Genomic DNA, 13862 nt, shown 5'->3' with positions numbered 1-13862 from the left:
AGGCACTGATCATGTGGATAGTCAGAGGCTTTTTCCCAGGGCTGAAATAACTAGCACGAGAGAGCACAGTTTTAAGGTGCTTGGAAATAGGTACAGAGAAAATGTCAGGGCTAAGTTTTTTTTTCTTACACAGCGTGGAATGGGCTGCCGGCAACGGTGGTGGAGGCGGATACGATCGGGTCTTTTAAGAGACTCCCGGATAGGTACATGGAGCTCAGAAAAATAGAGGGCTATGGGTAACTATAGGTAATTTCTAATCTAAGTACATGTTCGGCACAGCTTTGTGGTCCGAAGGGCCTGTATTATGTTGTAGGTTTTCTATGTTTCTAAAATGTCGACTGTTCATTCATTCCCACAGATGCTGCCTGACCTGCTGAGTTCCTCCAGCATTTTGTGTGTGTTGCAAAGGAGCTTGTTTTGCTGTTGCTGCTGGTGTTGCTCTGCTGAACATGGTCTGCGTTGGACGGTGTGACAACACCCCCAGGCTGCCCCCAGTACGTCCTTACGTTGTTAACACAAACAATGTTTCGATGTACATGTGGTAAGTAAATGAATCTGAGAAATTTGAACAGACCCAGCCTCTCCTTAAAACCGAACTGTTCCACCCTGGGCATCATCCTGGGGCGGGTAACAGCACTGTTCCATTCCTTACATCAGCTGAGGCCACACTTGCACAACTGTGTGAAGCTTTGGTCACCATATTAGAGGAAAATGGAAAGGGTGCAGAGAAGATTCAGGAAGACACTGCCAGGAACAGAAGTTCAAAGTCAAGGGAAGAGGTTGGACAGGCTAGGCCTTTGTTCCTTGGAATGTCGAACAAGGTGTGACCTTACAGAGCTTTGGGCATAAATAGGGTGACTGCACACAGTGTTTTCCCCAGAGAAGAAGAACCAAAAATTACAGGGCATAGGTTCGTGAGAGATGAAAGTTTTAATACAAATCCTAGAGGAAACTTCTTCACACAGAGGGTCGTGCGAATATAGAATGAGCTGCTAGAGGAAGTAGCTGAGGCAGGTACATTAACAACATTTAAAAGGCATTTGGATAGGTACATACGTAGCTAAGAAAGATCTAGAGGGATATGGGCCAAGCACAGGCAAGTGGGATTTGTTTAGATAGGAATCCTGGTCAATTTGAACCAGCTGTTTCAAAAGACCTGTTTTCGTGTTGTGTTATTTGATGGCTCTTTAACTGAGTTTACTAAGGCCTCCCTGAGCAGTCAAACATTACCTTCCTGCCTTATTTGGTTCTTATATGCTGCCTAATCCTTACCGTCCTCAGCACCATTTTTCCTGAGGTTCTGGGTGTATTGCCCCACCCCTCCTGATCCCAATCCCGGTTCCATGAATCGGATTTTAACCCCTCTTCACAATGATATTCTGAGCCTCTACATGACTCCTCCATTCCAGGAAACTTCCTGCTAGTGGCACTGGGACTCCCAGCCCTCCAGATCTCACACCACTGAGTCACCGTGGCTGCCAGTCACATGCAGTGCGGAAGTTAACTCTCCACCTTTGCTCTCTACAGCTTTTTTTTAAAACATCTAAGTCAGGGGTCAGAGCGGGAAGCAGAGATGGAGGGTGAGGAGGAACTTGCTAGAGAAGGATAAAGGGAGATGGAGAAGGCAGGTCGAGGCAGGTGGGGAGCAGAGATAGTAGCAAAGGGCCGAGGGGTTGAGTGGCCTTTGTCCAAAATGTACATTAAAGGTCCTGGACCACCTCCTATATCTCAGGAGCCATCTCTTAGTGAAGATGGCCAATGAATACGGTGGAGAATTGCATTGACACACTAACCAAGGAAAAGACCACTTAAAACTTGAGACAGTGTAATACAGAATACTAATGGTCAGCTGGGTTCGAGTGATCTCTACCCTCCTGTATGATCCAGAAAGCTGGAAAATCTACAGGACATTATCTCCAGGCACCAGAGAGATGCCACCAATACCAAGTCCTCAGAACCCTCCCAATCCAGTGGAAGGACGAGCAAACTTCAGACCAAGTGCAGGTCAATGAGGTTCGTACAGATGGGAACTTGTGGTTAGCATAGATATAGTGGGCTGAAGGGTCTGCTCCTGTGCTGTACTGTTCTCTGTTCTAAAGCAGGGGTCCACAATCTTCTTAATGCCATTAACCAAGTGGTCCATGGAATCCAGGTTCGGAACCCGTTCTAAAGCAATACCAATGGCGATACAGCTGATAGTACTGGTGTCTATCAGCTCCAGAGATCCAGTTTCAATCCAGACCTCGGGCGCTGCCTGCATGGAGTTTACATTCTCCATGGGACCACGTGGGCTTTCCCCAGATGCTCTGGTTTCCCCCAACGTCCCAAAAAGGTATAGGTTCTGTTTAATCAGGACCAAGCGCCACTCAACGAGCAGAGGGGTGAGTGGAAATTGATAATTGGGTTGTCACTGTCACATGTACCGTATATAATGGAAACATTGATCATATGGCTGAGATATTTAAAAAAGGAGACCAGAACGTACAGTATAGCACTACAGTTACAGCAGTACAGGGTGAGCACGTTCCAATATAAGTCAGCAAAGCTTTTGACAACCTTTGGCTTACAAAAGTTTAAATCATGATGGCTAGGATGGGGTGCTCTAAAAGAGCTGTCCCTAACAAGCAAGGCAGAATTGTCAGCAGCAATGGGCAAGTCACCAGGCAAGTTTGCCAAGCCAAATCCATCATACCTTCAGCGATTCCTGCAGGGACTCGGTCAAGGGCGAATCTTCGTCCTCGTCATAGTCACTGAACTGATCCTGGGAGCAGTAGTGAGTGCTGTAGGCTGAATGTTCCTCAATTGCATGGCGCCACACCTAGGTTTCCAAATAAGGGAGAATCAGCTCACAAGATCCAAGAAGAGGAACGACACAGAAACATCATAGCTGGCCAGTGGTGTACACATGGCCTTTCAAAAATACTCTACTCCTTGTTGGCATCCTCTCCCACTGTCTGAGAACATCCACTCTCCCTTAAACAGTGAATGTACTCCGACAGTACACAGCTCAGAGACTGACGATCCAGGCACAGCCCTTCCTCCCACTAACACCACCTACTGAAGGAAATGCCTCACAAATGCAACATTTATCATCAAGGATCCCAGCTCTGGGTCCTGCTATCTTCTCAAGACTACCATCAAGCATCAAGTATAGAAGAACTAGCTGCTTCCCTTCAACTATTCCATTCTTGAACCAACTGCACAACACTAACCTCACTATAATTTATGAGCTGTCTGTACCCAAGTGCCTGTGTTATAGCTGCGAGCCAGCTTTTCAGTGTACCTGCACCTCACTGTACTTGTGCACAAAGCAATAAATTCCACTTGAAACCCAGAAACATTAACTGGCTTTCTCTCCACGGAGCTGCTGAGTATCCCAAGCATTCCCTTTTGTTCTTTAGGAGCCTTTACACAGAAGGAAACGGTCCACCCTGGTGGCTGGAATTACTCTCACACCCAATAATAACACCCCTGAAACACATTTATACAGGGAGAACCGAATTCACCAAGGGGAACTTGCTAAAGACATTGCCTAATAAAGAATTGCCTAATAAAGATAGGTCCCAAGCTACTCACTTTTGATGACTTGTACATCCGGGAAACAAAGCTTCCAAATTAAACACAGCCAGATACCATTAAATCCAAAAGCAACTTCAAAACCTTTTAAATCCTTAGGGAGGCCATGACAGGGGAGATTTGAGGTTTCTATTGGTGCAAGGGTCTTGAATGAGGAGACAGGTTTACAGGTTAGGGAGCGCTGTTAAAACTGAGGTGTGCAGGAACTTCGTTGAGGGGAACCTTCTAGAATTCCTCACCCTCAGAGTTTGCAGGGACTGAGTTATTACAGGTACAAACGTGAAGGTAAACAAGCTTTTAAAAGATCAGGGAACTGGAAGGCTGAGAGAAAATGATACAGAAGAGAAGAGATGAGATCTGGGACAGATCTGTTATGATTGTCACACAACAGGGAAGCAGGTCCTCCACCCCAACCAGTCTGTGCTCAAAGGGCCGAGTGGACTATCCCTGTGCCCACTTGTACTTGTAGAGTTGTTTACTTAGCAATATTTAACAGGCAGAGCACCAGGAAGAAATGGCGTTTTCAAATCCACCCAAAAAGGCAGACAAAGATTTTATTTCACATCTAGTCTTGAACTCACAACAGGAACAGGCCCTTTGGCGCACAATGTCTACGGAAAACAATACCAATCCAAACTGTCTGTATGACCCATATCCCTCTATGCTCATAAGTCTAACAGCCTCTTACATGCCACCTTGGTATCACCTCCATCACCTCCCCTGGCACCCACCACTATTCAAGCTGACACGTGACAAGTGAGGTTTATTGTCATTTAACCTCCTACACATTTATAACGTATATAGAAACGGGACAACGTTTCTCCGAACCAAGGTGTAAAGCACAGTAGTAAACATAACACACAATAACTTCGGAAAGCAAGGATAAAATCTACAGATGAATCACACCTAAATAACAAACTAAAGTGATTAATATTAAATATAAGGTACAGAACAGACACTGCGAATACGATGCGGTCAGGAATTCAGAAGCCTGATGGCCTGAGGGAAGAAACTGTTTCTCGTCCTGACCGTTCTTGTTTTTATGATGGTAGAAAGTCAAAGAGGATGCTGGATGGATGGATGGGATCCTTAATAATACTAAGGGCTCTGTGTATGCAGCACTCCTGATAGATGTCCCTCATGGATGGTAGAGAGACCCCTATGATCCTCTCAGCTGTTCTTACAGTCCTTGGTAGGGACTTCTGGTCCGATGCTCGACTGCTCCCATAGCAGATGGGGATAAAACTTGACAGGACGCTTTCAAAGGCGCTCCTGTAAAACGCAGTTAAAATGGGGTTGGGTGCCTTGCTTGCTTCAAACTTCTTAGGAAGTGGGAGACTGCTGTGCCTTCTTGTTCAGGGAGGTATTCTAAAGGGACCAGGTGAGGTCATCCGTGATGTGAATTGCCAGGAACTTGGTGCACTTAACTCTCCCTGTGGAGGAGCCATGGATTCATGGTATGGTTCGTTTCCTTTGTTTCCACAATGATTTCCTTCGTCTTCTCCACGTTCTGGCTCAGGCTGTTCTTCTCACACCAATCCACCAGCTGTGTGAAAAGGCCAGCCATTGCTGTGTCATCCGCAAATGGTAACATGATCTGGTCTGGATCCTGCAACACAGACAGCAGCGGGCTGAGCATGCAGCTTTGAAGCACCAGTGCTCAGCGTAACGGGACAAGAGACAGTCTTCTGTGAAGAAGTCTAGTATCCAATTGCAGAGGGAGGTGTTGAGACCCAGTGAGGACAGGTTCCCTAACAGTTCCTGGGGTACGATTGTGTTGAACGCCGAAATGAAGTCTATAGACAGCAGTCTGGCAGATGAGACCCCATTTTCCAGGTGGGACAGGGCACAGTGGAGGACAGAGGCTGCTGCATCATCAGTGGATCAACTTGAGCGAGAAGTGAACTGGAAAGGATCCAGTGTAGCTGGAAGAAAGGATTTAATGACCAGCCACTCAAAGCACTTCATAATGGTTGATACTAATGCCATCCTACGATAGTCATTCAGGCAGGTTACTATCACCGTCTTTGCCACTGGAACAGTGGTTGCTGCCTTGAAAACCACGGGGACAATGGATTGTTCCAGAGAGATGTTAAATCAGCACTTCTGGCAGCTGGGGTGCTCAGTCTTTCAGAACTCAGCCTGGCTCTGCATGGGTTAACTGTGGCCAGAGTGTTCCTCACCTCAGCTTCAGCCAGACTGAGTGCCTGCTCCCCAGCGGGTTGGGTTACAAACAGGCAATGGGCAGACAGGTTCCTAGCAAGTAGAGGCTGATGATAGGGCAAACGTACAATCAACAGGATGACTCGCAATGTAAAAGGTAGACAAAATCAAGAAAGGCGAATACAGGTGTTATATTTGAATGCACGCAGTACACGGAGCATGGTCGATGAACATGCAACACAGTTATAGTTTGGCAAGTATGATGTTGTAGGCATCACTGAACCGTAGCTGAAAGAGCATTACAGCTGGGAGCTTAAGGTTCAAGGATACACATTGTATTGAAAGGAGAAGCAGGAAGGCAGAGGGAGCAGAGCAGCTCTGTTGGTAAAAAATGAAATTAAATCATTAGAGAGAGGTGACAGAGGGTCAGAAGGTGTTGAATCATTCTGGATAGAACTAAGGAACTACAAGGGTAAAAAGACCCTGATGGGAGTTGTATACAGACGTGGTCCACAAATTACAACAGAAGTTAGGAAGTGCATGCCAAAAAAGCAATGTTACAATAGTCATGGGGGATTTCAATATGCAGGTAGATCGGGAAAACCAGGTTGTGCTGGATTCCAAGGGGGGGAATTTTCAAAATGTAGAATGCTGATGAGATGGCTTTTTAAGAGCAACTTGTGGTTGACCCTAAGGAGCAAGTGATCATAATATGATCAAATTCACACTGAAATTTGAGGAGAAGGCAAAGTCAGATGTATCAGTACTACGGTGGAGTAAAAGGAATGACAGAGGCATGATAGAGGAATTGGCCAGAATTGATTGGAACAGAACACTGGCACTGGCAGGGATGATGGCAGAGCAATGGCCGGAATTTCTGGAAGCAATTCAGAAGGCACAGGATATATACATCCCAAAGTGGAAGAAGTATTCTAAAGGCAAAATGACACAACTGTGGCTAACAAGAGAAGTCAAAGCCAACATTAAAGCCAAAGAGAGGGCATATAATAGAGCAAAAATTAATGGGAAGTTAGAGGATTAGGAAGCTTTTACAGTATTTTAAAAGTATTCACCCACCTTGGAAGTTTTTATGTTTTATTGTTTTACAACATTGAATCACAATGGATTTAATCTGGCTTTTTTGACACTGATCAACGGAAAAGACTTTTGTGTCAAAGTGAAAACAAATTTCTACAAATTGGTCTAAATTTATTACAATTATTAAACACAAAATAATTGATTGCATAATTACGCACCCCCTTCAAGTCGGTCTTTAGTAGATGCACCTTTGGCAGCAATTACAGCCTTGAATCTTTGTGTATAGGTCTCTATCAGCTTTGCACAACGGGACACTGCAACTTTTCCCCATTTCTTTACAAAACTGCTCAAGCTCTGTCAGATTGCATGGGAATCGTGATTGAACAACCCTTTTCAAGTTAAGCCACAAATTCCCAATTAGATTGAGGTCTGGACTCTGACTTGGCCACTCCAGGACATCAACTTTGTTGCTTTTAAGCTATTCCTGTGTAGCTTTGGCTTTATGCTTGTGGTCGTTGTCTTGCTGGAAAATAAATCTTGTCCCAAGTCAGTTCTCTTGCATACTGCATGCGTTTTTTCCGCCAGAATTTCCCTGTATTTTGCTTCATTCATTTTACCCTCTACCTTCAGAAGCCTTCCAGGGTCTGCTGCAGCGAAGCATCCCACAGCATGATGCAGCCACCACTACGCTTTTGATGCTTTTGATGGCGTGTGGTGTTTGGCCTACGCCAAACATAGCGCTTAGTCTGATTGCCAAAAAGCTCAATTTTGGTTTCATCAGACCACAGAATCTTCTTCCAGCTGTCTTCAGTCTCCCACATGCCTTCTGGCAAACTCTAGCCGAGATTTCCTGTGAGTTCTACAGAGGCTTTCTCCTTGCCACTCTCCCATAATTCTGCGATTGTTGAAGCGCCCGGGCAACAGTGGTTGTATGAGCAGTCTCTCCCATCTCAGCTACTGAAGCTTGTACCACCTCCAGCGCTGTCATAGATGTCTTGGTGGTTTCACTCACTAGTCTCCTTTTTGCACGGTCCTCGATGACGGCCTGCTCTAGGCAGATTTACAGCTGTGCCATACTCTTTCCATTAATTAACTGTACTCCAAAGAATATTCGGTGACTTGGAAATTTTCTTGCATCCATCTGACTTGTGATTTTCGCAGAGTTGCTTGGAGTGTTCTTTTGTCTTCATGGTGTTGTTTTTACCTGGATATTGACTCGCCAGCAGTTGGACCTTCCAAATACAGGTGTATTTTTACTACAATCAATTGGCACACATTGACTGCACACAGGTCTCCAAAAACAGATCTCTATTTTAACTAATTATGTGACCTCTAAAACCAATTGGCTGCACCAGTGATGATTTGGTGCAGTGGTCCCCAACCACCGGGCCACAAAGCATGTGCTACTGGGCCGTAAGGAAACGATATGATTTGGCAATATGAAACGATATGAGTCAGCTGCACCTTTCCCCATTCCCTGTCATGCCCACTGTTAAACTCGAACGCACACGAGGTCATCAGTGACCCAAGACGTGCAAAGGAATGGGTCTGTGACCCATTTATGAATGTCCCCCGGTGAATCATCCATGTCAGCGTGGGAAAAAGATCAACTCCTCGAGTTGGCAAATGATGATGGGCTGAAATGTATGTTTGACGTAACATCTCTGCTGGCATTCTGGATCAAAGTCAAGACTGAATATCCTGAGATAGCCACGAAAGCATTGAAAACATTGCTTCCATTTCCAACATCACATTGCTGCGAAGCCGAGTTTTCTGCAATGAATGCAACGAAAACTAAATTGCGGAATAGACTGGTCATAAGGAACCCCCTTCGAGTATCGCTGTCTCCCATCACCCTTCGATGGAACCATCTTGTTGCAGGAAAACAAGCCCAGGACTCCCACTGATTCAGCGATATTGGTGTGTTGCAATGATTTTATATGCTAATACGAGGAAAATATGCACTGTGTGTTTAATATCCAAACATTACTTAAAATGTTATGATGCTATTGACTTATAATTGACTTATCAATATTCACACAAGGAAAATATGTGCTGTGTGTTTAATATCAAATTCATTAGATAAACCCTTTTAGAATCAAAATTGAGTTTATTAGCCACTTATAAGTGACTTATAGTTGATTTATCACCTATACTCCGGTCATGATTAACACCCCCCCCACCCCCAAGTCGGCCGGTCCGCAAGAATATTGTCAATATCAAACCGGTCCGCGGTGCAAAAAAGATTGGGGACCCCTGATTTGGTGTGTTATATTAAAGGGGTTGAATACTTATGCAATCAATTCTTTTGTATTTTAGGTTTGTAATTAATTTAGATCACTTTGTAGAGATGTGTTTTCACTTTGATTTAAATCCAGTGATTCAATGTTGTAAAACAATAAAACATGAAAACTTTCGGGGGGGGGGGGTAAATATTTTTCATTGGCACTGTAAATGCCAACAGAAGACAACTAAAAAGTCATTATGAAGGTAAAGACAAAATATGAAAGTAAGCTAGCTAATAATATTAAAGAGGATATCAAAATTTTCTTCAGATGTGTGAAGTGTAAAATTGAGGCGAGAGTGGATTTGACATCAGTCTTCACTGTGGAAGACACTTGCAGTATGGTGGAAATTCCAGGCTCAGGTGATAGACAAAGATTTGATTGATTTTGTGTACTTGGATTTTCAAAAGGCTGTTGACAAGGTGTCACACTGGAGGCTGCTTAAGCTACAACCCATGGTATTACAGGAAAGATTCTAGCATGGATAAAGCAGTGACCGATTGCAGGAGGCAGAGAGTGGGAATAAAGGGAGCCTTTTCAGGTTGGCTGCCGGTGACTAGTGGTGTTGGGACCAATTCTTTTTACATTATATGTCAATAATTTGATGATGGAATTGATGGTTTTGTTGCAAAGATTGCAGACAATATGAAGGTGGGTAGAGCGGCAGATAGTTTTAGGATATAGAGAAGCTACAGAAGGACAGACGGATTAGGAGAATGGGCAAAGAAGTGGCAGGTAGAATAGTGTGGGGAAGCGTATGGTCATGTACTTTAGTAGAAGAAATGAAAGGGTTGACTATTTTCTAAATGGAGAAAAAATACAAAAAACTGAGGTGCAAAGGGATTTGGAATCCTTGAGCAGGATTCCCTGAAGGTTAATTTGCTGGTTGAGTCTGTGGTGAGCAAGGCAAATGCAATGTTACCATTCCTTTCAAGAAGACTAGAAAATAAAAGCAAGGATGCAATATTGAAATTTGTAAAGCACTGGTGAGGCCTCACTTGGAGTATTGTGAGCAGTTTTGGGCCCCCTATCTTAGAAGGGATGTACTGAAATTGGAGAGGGTTCAAAGGAGATTCACAAAAATGATTCCAGGATTAAACAGCTCGTCAACCACACAATATTCACACAAACCAGGGTTTGGGTGGACCAGCCATCCCAACCTCACAGATTTGGCAAGATCAAAGTCGTACTCGCCCTACACATATGAAGCCTGAGAAATTGGGGTTTCTCGCCGTGGAGTGCAGTGGCTGTTAGTGAGGGTCTAGCAAGCCACATTTCCAGAGACGCCCAGTAAAAGGGGTTTCCACATCCAATTAGTAAGCCCTAACACTAAAGTTTAGCAACACTTTGCACTAAAATGGGTGTTTTTGTTTTAATTAGCTTTTTTTCTTTCAAACATTTTGTGTATGTTTAATTCACACTTCTCTTGTGAATGCTACTTATACGATGCCACGGGCTTGTGATGCTGCTGTACTCAAGTTCTTCACTGCACCTGTGTACTTGTGCATGCAGCAACAACTTGACTTTGTCTTTGACAGGGGTCCTCTGATAGCACGGTGTTCCCTGTTCCCAACACATTAATATGATAACAGGTGTCCCAGAACTTCAAGTTACTTCAATGGCTGCATGCGTTCTATGCAGTAAGCAAGCCAGAACCCTGTGGTACGAACGTTACTCACTTGGCTTGTAAGAGATGGTGAGCTCTTCAGATTTGTTTTGAAGATGTGAACGCTGTCATCAAAGAACTTGACTGAAAAGACCCTCTGCTCTGTCCCTTTAACCTTTGGGGTCAAAATACATTGGGAATGAGAAACGCAGTAGCATATGAAATCAACATTAATTTCCCTGTCCAGTTGACTCAAGTACAAGTCAGAAGAGAAACTGTGTCAGACAGAAGATTCCCCACTATGCTGTTCATCGGACCAACAATCCCTCTCCGCCAACATAGTCATACAGCACAGAAACAAGTACTTTGGCCCAGATGGACCATGCCAACTAAGATGCAGTATCCAGATAATCCCATTTGCCAATGTCTGGCTCATGACCTCTGAACCTTTCCCATCCTCGTACCTGTCAAGCTATCTTTGCCTCAACCACTATCCCTGGCAGCTCATTCAAAAAACACAACGCCCTCACCGTTACAAATTGCCACTCAAGTTCCTATTAGTGATTTTATACAAGATCATTTTCTCAATCTTCTGTTCCAAGGATATAGTCTCAGGCCTGTCCAAGCTTTCCCTATCATTACTTTCAGTTCAAGACCTGGTGACATCCATGTAAATATTTTCTGCACTTTTTCCAGTTTAATAACATCTTTCCCGTAGTAGGGTGACTGAAACTGAATACTCTCAAGTGCGGCCTCACCAACATCTTGCACATCTGTAACCTAACATTCCAAATTTCGTACTCATTGCCTTGACCGTTTGAGGCCATTGTGCCAAACGCCTTTGCCATCACCCTGTCAATCTGTAACTCCCCTTTCAGAGGACCATCTGTTGTGTAATGCATTACAGGCCCTGCTATTCACTGTGGATGTCCTACCCTGATTTGACTTTCTAAAATGGAACACCCCGTACTTATCTGAACTAAACTCCATTTGTCATTCCTTGACCCACTTACTCAGTTGATCAAGATCACCCGTTACTTTTAATAACCTTTTGTTGACTGCCTCACCTAAAGCAACCCTCTTCCACAAACTCCTCACCATATGCCCCATCGCTAGGACATCACCATCTGCCCCACCACATCTGACCTCATCACCTTTAAAATCTACAACCTTCACCCCCTCCCCCCACCAAAACTAGGCTCCACTGGTACTCTTCCCCACCTTATCTGGGTCAGGATGACAATGATTGGTTTTACTGCACGTGTGCTCCTGACTGACTATGATGTTCGTGCAACACATCAGGTCTCTTCTCCTGATGTCAGATGGTTTTGCATTGGTTGGATGGTAAACCAAGTTTGATCTTCAATTCACCTCTCCACTAGACTAACATTTTATCTTTCTGTTCATCAGCCTCTCTCACCCTCCACCATTACCCCATCACTCCACTCTCCTGCCCTCTGCCCTATCACAGAACATCCCTTTACTGTCTCCTCTATTTTCCCTGCAGCCTGTTGTGATTTTACTCATACGTTTGACTTCTATGAGAAATCCTCCCTCTCCGTCTCTACTGAAATAATGAGCCTTACCATACAAACAGCCTGTGTCAGGTTCTTGCAGCCAAGCCGGTACAAGTCAGTCTTTGCTTCTGACCTTAAATACACAGGAAGAACACAGTTAAAGATTCTGATCCATTGACAAGACAACATAATTAACAGACCACACCAAAATATTCTGCTCACACTTACTGGCTGTGAAACCAGCTCAACACTCCATGTTCCAAGACAACCCAGAACAAGTTCCATCCGAAGAACCTGGAACGCTGGAAAATTCAGGAGCATCAGATCAATATACACAGATTTACCAGATCAGTCAAAGCCAGGCATCAACACCATTCGCAAAAGCTGTGGGACATTAATGGACCATCATCCAGGAGCATTGCCTCATCATCCAGATGGACAAGTCCGAGTCCCACCACAGCTATGTAAATTCAGGATATTACACACGTCTCCAATAAGACAGCTGTCCCAGTGACAGATATTGTGAAATGTTTGTATTGCATCCATAACCCCATCCGGATCCCAAACCTTTATCAGGAAAGGAAGTCTGCCTCTCTCACCCAGTCTGGTTAATACACAACTCCCGACCCATCAGACTGCTCGATTCTTCACCACCGTCCACGTTGGATCTCCTACTGTAATTATCTTGCTGAGACAATCACAGGATGTGAAGGCTACTGACAGTACCAGCAGTTTTTGTTTCTCCTCAATTTCCCCCATAATGAGGAAGCAGTTGAGAATCAAAGACCTTGGTGAGTTAGTAGTCACCAGGCGGGATAAGAAGAGATTTCTTCCCCTGAAGGACATTAATAATCATACAACATTCCAGTAGTTTTTGTGGTTATTGTCATTAAGATGAGGTTATGGTGATTTTTCTTTTAATACCAAGTGCATTTAGCAACATACAGCACAGAAACAGCCTTTCAGCCCAACTCATCCATGCCAACCAGAGTGCCCACCTAAGCGAGTCCTATTTCATAACCATTTGACTACACTTGGATCATACCCCTCTAAACCCTTCCTATCCACATTGTTATTCAAATATATTTTAAATTTTGTTAATGTTCATGACTCCATCACTTTCCCTGGCAGCTCATTCCATACATGGACCACCCACTGTGTGAAAACGTCAGTCCCTCAGACCCCTTTTAAAGCTCATCACATCTTAAATCTGGAGATCAGGCTGATGTTTCTTTGAGTTTAACACATCCTTTGCTGTCCTGCTGGGCCAAATAGTTGGACCCATGGGATCAAGTGCAAGTTGGTAAATTGTATCCAAGATTTCCTTGGTAATAACATAGCGGGTGATGATGGAGAGTTATCTTTGTGATAGGGAGCCAATCATGACCAGCTGTGTATCGCGGGGATTGGGGATTGGTGCTGGGACTCTTGCTGTATATTGGTTGTTAAATAAAATTGGTAAACTGGCTCATCATTGTCACATGTACCAAAGTGCTGTAGCCCCCTGCCCCCGACTGGGCTCAAATGCAAACTCGACTTGTTATCCAACTCTGCGAACAGCTACGTAACTCAGAGGTACGGCCACCTTTCACAAACAATATATGTTTAGGGTCAGTATGATTTGGGGTTGAACCAAACAGGAACATTGTGATGTTCCAATTAAATGAACCTCGATTT

The 13862-nt window shown here is 44.2% G+C and overlaps 1 protein-coding gene across 3 annotated transcripts in view; it reads right to left on the bottom strand.

Annotated features, from left to right (window-relative positions):
* Positions 1-13862, bottom strand: part of osbpl1a (oxysterol binding protein-like 1A) — a 264088-nt gene that overhangs the window by 199259 nt on the left and 50967 nt on the right. For all 3 annotated transcript variants that reach the window (XM_063060473.1, XM_063060482.1, XM_063060490.1), the window contains 4 exons: positions 12414-12487; positions 12255-12318; positions 10742-10843; positions 2693-2818 (listed from right to left, as the gene is read on the bottom strand). In XM_063060473.1, the coding sequence (XP_062916543.1) occupies positions 2693-2818; positions 10742-10843; positions 12255-12318; positions 12414-12487 (366 nt within the window). The remainder of the gene's footprint in view (positions 1-2692; positions 2819-10741; positions 10844-12254; positions 12319-12413; positions 12488-13862) is intronic.

The sequence above is a fragment of the Mobula hypostoma genome, chromosome 1, assembly GCF_963921235.1.
Source record: "Mobula hypostoma chromosome 1, sMobHyp1.1, whole genome shotgun sequence".
Lineage (NCBI taxonomy): Eukaryota > Metazoa > Chordata > Chondrichthyes > Myliobatiformes > Myliobatidae > Mobula > Mobula hypostoma.
This window is presented reverse-complemented; position numbering and strand designations above follow the sequence as displayed.